Below are 8,920 nucleotides of genomic sequence, written 5' to 3'. Positions count from 1 at the left end.
CCTCTGCCTTAATATCATAGAAGGGACCGAGTTGGTCAACGGTTACGTAGGTGAACGCAAGTTGTTCTGTTTTGTCAGGCATTGTGCAGAAACCAGTTGGCAGACGAACGAAATCACCGACAGGAGGGTCCATGCTAACTTTTGCATTGCCGAGTATCGAACCTAATGGACTTTGTATCAAAGTACGTAGAGACATGTTGCTTTTGGCACCCAGTGGCGTGAACTCTGATCTGTTTTAGTTTCAATTATTTAAAAGCCGGGGCATAACGATGTGATGGATTAGATTCTTATTCTGGGACATGTCATACTCGTGTGTGCATACAGTCAACGGACTTAGAGCCTCATATCCCTAACATCATTGTAAAAATCTAAATTTATATCCGCAATGAGCAGCAGAAAGGACCATAAATGGAATTCGACGTGAGCCTCTCCCATGACTAGTGATCAAAAATCAAAATGTGGCACTAGATTATATCAAAGCTTGCACTGCTCTTTTTTTCAGTGAGAAAAGATAAAGCTATTGGGAGCAAGATTGTGGGTTTCTAGAGGTACAATGATCATGATAGACGATTCTATTACTACGAGCAAGGGTCAGGTTCTCATGTTGGCCATAAGTCCTCTAGCACCAGACCCCTCTTGGTCCTCGAGTATGAAGCAATTGAGATGCTCTAAATCGAGTAAAAAGTAGATATCATGACTTGGTTACCATGCCCTTCTTAGCCCATTCCACGTAATTATCCAAAAGCAAAGGCCATGCTTGACTTTCGTCGTAGTTTCTGAGGTCGGGCTTAATCTGCTCATAAAAAGCGTTGAGGAGAAATGATCAAGATAAGTAGCGCAGAGCATACAAAACATCATAGATCTGATTTCGTGCACACTAATGGGCTTATATTCTCAATTTTCATACCTCATCACAGAATCGAAGGAAAGCAGACCACTGATCCAAGTTCATAGCCTTGTATTCAGATTGTTCCTGGATGCATTCGTAGCAAATATGAGTTCAGAAACAATGATATATTCACAATAAACAGAGAAAACTCAGAGGTAATGTAATAATAGACATGCAATTAACCTTTTCGTTATTTCAAAGATACACCACACTTCCTCTCCATAACTAGTGCTTTCAGAAATATGTCCTCAGTGATAACCCTGTCAACTCAGTCATACCCAGTCAATCACATTACGTACCTGCAAAAACCGAAGAAAAGATGCCACATGTGGCCGAGAACCCAATACCAAACTCAACATCTGACAAGCCGTTTCCAAATCCAATGTTTTCTGACGAGGTTCTGTAGAGAGATCGAATGAAACAATTTAGAAGAAGACGCAAGGCATCAATCCTTGCTCATGATGAGAATGTTGTCAGTGTTCTTGATTGTGAGGGCTGTTTACACCACCCCAGGAAATTCGCACAAGCCAGCAGTTAAAAACTCATTGTCAACATTCCATCGATTGCTGAACATTGGAATTCACATAATGAGTTCGAGATTTTAAGCAGAAAAGATTATTTCCGAAGTATAAGTACTACAACAAAACATAGTGAATACTTTGTACACAAGAATTTACCTGTTAGGCAGTACTTGAAAGAAAACGTGTAGAAGTCTTTAAAATTATACGGACTCACCATCTGTAAACAGCCCTCACAATCAAGAACACTGACAACTTTCTTAGAAGCAAGTCCCGAAGAACGATAAATATCCGAACCGGCACGAAGACAGTCACAACACGGTTCTAAATCGTTTTAAAATTACGGCATGCTTTGTACTCGATATGTTACACAAACTTGAACAGCGAAAAGAATTATCTACATCCTGAAAAGTTCTGCACCTCTTGTTGCAGAGATGGAAGAGCTTTCCTCAGCTTGTCGAGACTATCTACTCGCATCGACTTCAATCCTTTCCTCCATTCTTCCTGTAGAGATACCATGAGTATGGCAGTAACTAATCTGCAAGTAAAATTTTATTTTCCAAGAAATACCTAGAAATGCACTCTTTGCACCTGGGGACATGCGGTAACAGCACCGAGTCTGCCTACTGAAGGTTATGCAACAGGTAGTAACATGTTTTAATTCTTACCAATGAGAAATATCCCTGCCGAGCAGCCTGCAACTTCCTGCAATTACATTAAAAACGTCAGCTACTTGTAAAAAAAAATTAGGTCAAAGAATGCAACTTCCGCTTAGGAAAAGCACACAGTTCTCTAAAAGCATGAGTTTACAGACCATACAGTTACGACAAATTCAAATGAAAATAATTAGAAGTGCATACCATGCCAGAAGCAGAATTCGTACATCTGTAGGAGGAACTCCAAGGTCTTCACACAATGCTTCAATACCTTCAGGCCTACACAAGAATTTTATTATCCCCTGGTTCGACATGCTCATCCTATAGACATTGACCGCATATGCAATTAACAAATACGGCAATTCCAGAAGTCGGCTTAGTGATGACAATGTTGCAATAAGTACGAGGGAAGGCAGCAAAGTTTTTAAGAAAATCGATAAAGAGAAAATATGAAGTGCACGTGAAGACAGGAATAAACGCCCACTCACCCTATACAATGGTCTTCGGCCTTATCAGCATACTGATTGAAGAAACCATCAATTTTCTCTTGTTCTTTGGCAGTGGCTTTGTTTACTGTTGCTGCTCGAACACAAACATCACATGACATTTCCAACCAATTTTAGGCCACGAAAATAAAATTTGCTACCATGTCCCCTTTATTTAGTACAAAATGAGTCTGTTGAGAGCCCAGGAGAAGCTTTTACAAACAATTGTGACCTCGCAGTTTTTTTATTGTCAAATTTCACCTAAACATTCGGATCTTTACAACCGTTAGCCGTCTTCCTCTGAACGAAATTGCCAGGAATATATAACACTACAAGTCAAAGCTAGGCTATCCACCTCAAGTGGAAGGCCAGGGGTCACAGAATCTCGAAGTGTTAGTTACTTCAGATAATACATTCCAACAAGATCGAACTGCAAGGAACATAAAGTGAATTAAACACCTGCAGATTTAATGCGTAAGATATAAGTTAATGCAACTGGAATTCGAACCATGTGAATTGTTGGCCTCTACAAGTGATCGACGGTAACGACTTCTACGTGCCCTAATATAGATTGGTATACTTTAGTGAGGATCACTAGATGGCACAAATTGCACTTCATGAAAAACGACGCGCCATTCTCGTTACTACCAGCGTGTTCGGACAGCAGATTCGAACCAGAGAAACGAAAAAAAAAAACTTGATTTACGCTATACAGAGCTCACAAATGGAAGGAGCATCCAAGTGTCTCTACCAGTGCCTCGGCAAGACAGATCAACAATATTCAAGAACACCTTGCGGAAGTAAAACACATGAGAAGCAGCTTCGAAATTCAACGAATCGCGCATGGCAAAATCTTCACATGGCAGTCCAAGGAAGGGAAGGAAAAACTAAATAAAAAAATAAAATAAACAAGGAACAACTAGCCAGATGCGAAACTCCATCACGACTTCTAAGACTGAACACTGTAATATATCAGAGGCGACACCACCCACGATGCAAACGACCTAGAAACTAACTCATCAAATCCTATCCCCGAGTCGCATCCTCGTCATTACGTCGTCCTGTGCCATCAATTGTGCGCAGAGCTACACAATTCACAAAAAAATATTCAACTTTGTACTGTCTTGTTTAGGTGCATGCTCGCATCACGTGTGAGTATGCATTCAACTTTGTATTTTCTTGTTTAGGTGCATGCTTGCATCACGTGTGAGTATGCATATGATGTATTATTTTACAGGAATACCTTGATTATGTTTCTCGGATTTTAACAACTCTGTCATTAGTTGTACACGTGCAATTACTTATGTTAGTTCCCCAACTGTGGTTGGCTATGTTCTCGTCGCAATTCTTGGTTTCTTGAGTCAAATTGAATTTAGTCATTGCGTATATGAATCACAAGAATCTTGAGTACTTTATGTCTTGATTTATTTTAAATCGTCACCAAGTGCGTTGGAACATGTCTTTATCAAGATTTGATTTCAAGATCACATATTGATTCGAAAAATAGTAAGGTTTGTTAGACATCCTCTCTAGATGTTCTTCTCTTGCACCAAAAGAAGGAGATGCATCTTTTGATCAACAAAGAATAATTTTTTTGAAGCTAGAACATTTTTATCTTCGAGTAATGAAATCAACGTTGATTGTTAATTCAACCCTTGTGAAATAAATCCAATCAAGTATGTATTTTGATCTTTTTGTTCACAATATAAAAAAATTCTCTTCTAAGTCCCAGGATATTTCTAAATTTGAGTTCAAAAACAACCTACTCTATTTCAAAGGTCGATTATATATCCCAAAAGCAGAAGCTCAATTACATGTTCTTCAAGCACGTCACGACTTTCCAATCGTAGGACATTTTTGATACAACAAGACTTTACAGCTTATATTTAGAGATTTTTAGTGGATACAAATGTGAAAGGGTGTGAAAGACTTTTTTTAGTCATGTGATGTTTATTTAAGATCAAAAATTCCTCATCATCAACATTACGGACTTCTTCAACCATTACCTATTCTAAAACAACCATGGTCTTTTGTTTCTATGGATTTTATTATGGAATCTTTCAATCTCTGGTTTTTATGACTCTATATTCGTGATAGTAGATTGTTTTACTAAGATGGCACATTTTGTACCATGTACAAAATTTATTATAAGTGAAGAAACAACTAAATTCTTTCTTGATAACATTTATCGATATCATGGATTACTCAAAGATATTATATCACATAGTAGAATTCAGTTTGTATTAAGATTTTGGTGGACTTTTTTTAAGATTCTAAAAGTAGATATAAAACTATCTTTGGCATTCCATCTTCAAATTCATGGACAAACAAAGCGTGTTAATTAAGTTTTGGAGCAATATTTGAGATGTATCATCAACTACCAATAAGATGATTGGATAACTATTTCGCCATTAGTAGAGTTTGCTTATAATAACACAATACATTCTACTACAAAACAAATATTTTTTTTTGCTAATTATGGTTATCATCCATGACTTGATACTTTTGATTTTTCAAAAGCTAATAATCCTGTACCAGAAGATTTGAAAAATCATTTATCAGAGTTACATGCAACAATGAAGGTGTAGTTAAAAGAAGCTTAAGAACAACAAAAGATCAATGCGGATGTCTATCAAAAGGAACAATTACCATTCCACAGGAGTGACAAGATATAGTTACTTCATTGTAATATCAAGATCACTCATTTTTTGACAAGTTGGACTATCATAGACTTTGACCATTTCCTATATTTGCACAAATCAATCCAATTGTATATTGTTTACACCTACCAAAATCAATGAAAATCCATCTAATATTCTACGTGTCTCTTCTTGAACCATATAAGATAGTAGACATATCAAGAAGAAGACAAGCTCCACCTCCTTCTATAGAAGTCGACAATAATGAAGAATTTGAAGTGGAAGAAGTCCTAGATTAAAGGTGACACCAAAATAAATTGGAACATCTTGTCTATTTACACGGATATGATATTAGTGAATACACATGGGAGCTAATAAAAAATCTTGCAAATGTAGCAAAGGCGATAGAGGCTTTTCATCGATGTCATCTATCAAAATTAAGATGAAAACCTTCTTTATAAAAGAAACAAGATCTAGGCAAGATAACATTCTACTTTCAATCCTTGTTTGTAGCTTCTTTGTAGTTGTGATGCTAAGGAGATGGAGAACCAACAACTAGCAAATTTGACTAAAAAGCCTTTATTTGCTGACTTACTGGATGAGACATTATGATTCTCACAACCTTCAAGACGATGCAATCGAGATGAAGATCCTCAAGAATAACATATTTTTCCTTGAATAGATGGTAAGATACAATGCGTTTGATATCACGACTTTGGAAGAGACTCTTGATGTTTGATAATTTTATCAGAGGTAGGAACAATTCATGATGGTATTCCAAATATTTTATTTGAAGGAAGTTATGAAGGCTTCAATAGCAATCAGATAACATGATGGTCTTTCCACCCTGGTATGAGTCACTATTGATGGTTGAGAGGCCCTATCAACCATCTTCGAAGAGAACAAAGATTTGAGTATATTGCAAATACAATTCATCGCATCATAGATTTTCTCAAAATATGATGATCCCTCCTCGTAGAATTCATTCCTAGAAAGAAGGATAATGTCATGGACATATGCATGTAAGCCAATAATTATCTGTATAAATAAATAAAAGTAAGTAGAAGTAGATAAAAGCAAGTTAATTCTATAATATCTTCTATAAAAGCTTCCTAGAAGCTTCATAGATGCTACTTTGACTTTATAGGTGTCTTTAATTGACTTTTTGGATTAGAAACGTGGTTAACAAGTTGGCCATATACCACACATGTTGTTAGCTTGAAAACCAAATTAACTATGTAATCCACACATAAAAAGACTTGCCTTGTAAGTCAAGGCATGTATCATACAAAGTCAACACATATTAGAGGTCCTATAGAACATTGCCACATAGCCCCTAATTAAATAGTATATATAGAGACAAGAGTGAAGCCCGCTTCACTCTTGTCAATTCCTTTCTTCCTTCTAGTCTACTTTCAAGAATCTCAAGTTTTCTTGTCTTTTGGCAATAAGCCATTTCAGTTCTTTTTAATATATGTACTTCTTTATTTGTATTTTGTGACTCTTTTTTTGACATGGATTTCATTGGTTTATGCATCATCTTTTAATTCATGTCTTTGACACATGGTGATGAAGTCTAAGATGTAATAAATTATATTTGCAAGGTTGTTGATAAGTCTTTTTTTTTATTGATAGTATCTTATACTAAGGCATGAAGACCACCATGTAATATGAATATTGTTGAAATATTTATATCTTATTTCAAATAAATCATTTGAAATACCATCAAAGGTGACTTCTATGTAGATTGATTAATATCATATCTATACTATTGTATAGGATATTCCAACATATTTTGATTATTCTTTAAGTCTAAGACTTCTATTACTTCAAATTCTTGATTATTGTCTACTTCTAAAAGAAATAATATTTTTCTTCTTTTTGATATATTCATTGCCTTATATGATTCAAAAAAGTATACAATGAATACAATATAGATCTTCACAGACTTTAGTAGATGTAATTAATATACAACTAGGTTAATTTTTTCACAAATAGAAATAGTCTCAATCTTTAAATATTATACTTATTACAATGATAAATAGTCTTGATATTACAACATACTAATTATTCTTTGTTGTCAATGTAGAATTGATGTTGTTCTTTATAATATATATTTTCATTGATCTTTTATTATTATTCTTTTTTTTCTTTTTTTTTTTTAATGTATCTTTATTGTTGTATGTAACTTTGATTAATAATTTTTAAAATCTTTTACTATATGATTATTGATTATTAAGTCAAAAGCATCAAATTATGGATAATAATAATAATTAAAATAAAAAATATTTTTTGAATAGAAGAATATATTATATTATTATAAAAAATTCCATCAATGAAAAAAGAATTATTCAATCATTTTAATGGTAATTAATGGTACATTTCAAATATTGTTCTAAAATTTAATTCATCCATTTTTTTATCCATCAATTTAATGATGAAAAATCCAAAATAGTTTTATATCTACCTTCAATATTTTGAAAAGGATTCTCCAAAATCTTAATATAAGTTGGATTCATCTATCCATTATAATATTTTTGGTTTTTTAAGATAGTAATAAATAATATCAAAGAAAAATTATATTATTTTTTATTTTTTATGTGTGATGGTTTTTATATATAGAATATAATGTGTTATTTTGGTGAAATTTTCTACTATTACAAATATATAATCATAAAAACTTGAGATTATAAGATCTGTAATAAAATCCAAAGAAACAAAAGACCATGGTTGTGGTTCTTAGATACCTAGGTAGTGGTTGGAAAAGTCAATAAGATTGATCACAAGGAATTTTTTATCTTAAAAGAATATCACATGATTATACAAAGTTTTTAATTGTCTTCTTTATTTGAAACTAATAATAATCTTTGAAGATTAATTTTAAGGTCTTGTTATATTCAAAATGTCTTTTAGTTTAAAATTATGTACAACTTAAGAGCACATGATTGTATTTCACCTTTGCAAATATATGAATATTTTTTCATATACAATAGATTTTTTAAAAATTCAAACTTAGAATTATATAGAGATTGAAAAGAATTATTTTTAATATCATAAATAAGAAGATTTGAAGGCATATTTAATTAAACTTAATAAAAAAAAATTGGATCAGTAGCCAATGTTGATTTTAATTCTTAAAGATGAAATTACTTTACTTTTAAAAGAATATTTTATTATTATTAAAAAAAATAAATCTTCTTCTTTTAATAGAAGATAAAAATATTTACAAAGAAAATTTGATAAACCTTATTGTTTTCTTCACCAATAAGTAATATTAAATATAAATCTTCACAAGAACATGTCTCAATAGGATTGATAACAATTTAAAATTCATATTGACATAAATTATTCTAAGCTCCTATGATCTATATAAACAATCATTGGATTAGAAGTTCATTTCAAATAATAGCAATATTCTTTAAAAAAATTGACAATTACAAAAAAATCTTTGTCATAAATCTCAATAATCTACAAATATCCACAAGAATCTATATTTTTTCTTTACAAATAAGATAGGAGCTCATATTAAAGTTTTTGAATTACGTATGAGGCTATTAGCCAAGTTTTCATTAATATATTTTTTGAATGTAGCCAGTTTGTTTTATCATAAGCTACAAATTGATTCAAATGGTGGTTGAATTCTTTTTTGAAGATTATTTGAACAATCATAAAGATAATGTTTTAAAAGAATATTTGTATTTTTTTTTACAAGAACATTCTAATAATCTTGATA

General features: G+C 32.7%; 1 protein-coding gene across 2 annotated transcripts; it reads right to left on the bottom strand.

The window, feature by feature from the left end:
• Positions 1-355: 355 nt before the first annotated feature.
• Positions 356-3,627, bottom strand: LOC112277967 (uncharacterized). 2 transcript variants are annotated; one of them, XM_090248145.1, is made up of 9 exons: positions 3,300-3,627; positions 2,552-2,642; positions 2,268-2,342; positions 2,076-2,112; positions 1,828-1,911; positions 1,567-1,627; positions 1,189-1,289; positions 908-973; positions 356-793 (listed from the first exon to the last, which is right to left on the bottom strand). In XM_090248145.1, the coding sequence occupies exons 1-9, from the start codon at positions 3,391-3,393 to the stop codon at positions 692-694; spliced, it is 711 nt and encodes a 236-aa protein (XP_090104271.1). In that variant the 5' UTR covers positions 3,394-3,627; the 3' UTR covers positions 356-691. The 2 variants fall into 2 exon arrangements, with proteins under 2 accessions (XP_090104271.1, XP_090104272.1); XM_090248146.1 differs by having other exon boundaries at positions 3,008-3,623.
• Between the last annotated feature and the right edge of the window lie 5,293 nt (positions 3,628-8,920).

This window comes from Physcomitrium patens, chromosome 2 (genome assembly GCF_059467195.1).
Source record: "Physcomitrium patens ecotype Gransden chromosome 2, ASM5946719v1, whole genome shotgun sequence".
In the NCBI taxonomy this organism is placed as follows: Eukaryota; Viridiplantae; Streptophyta; class Bryopsida; order Funariales; family Funariaceae; genus Physcomitrium; species Physcomitrium patens.
This window is presented reverse-complemented; position numbering and strand designations above follow the sequence as displayed.

Coding starts and splice junctions, on each gene's coding strand:
- LOC112277967 (XM_090248145.1), bottom strand. CDS start 3,393: ATGCGCGATTCGTTGAATTTCGAAGCTGCTTCTCATGTGTTTTACTTC. Junction 2,643..3,299: donor TCTGTCTTGCCGAGGCACTG/GTAGAGACACTT, acceptor GTGTTCGAGCAG/CAACAGTAAACAAAGCCACT. Junction 974..1,188: donor CTTTTCTTCGGTTTTTGCAG/GTACGTAATGTG, acceptor GAATGCATCCAG/GAACAATCTGAATACAAGGC.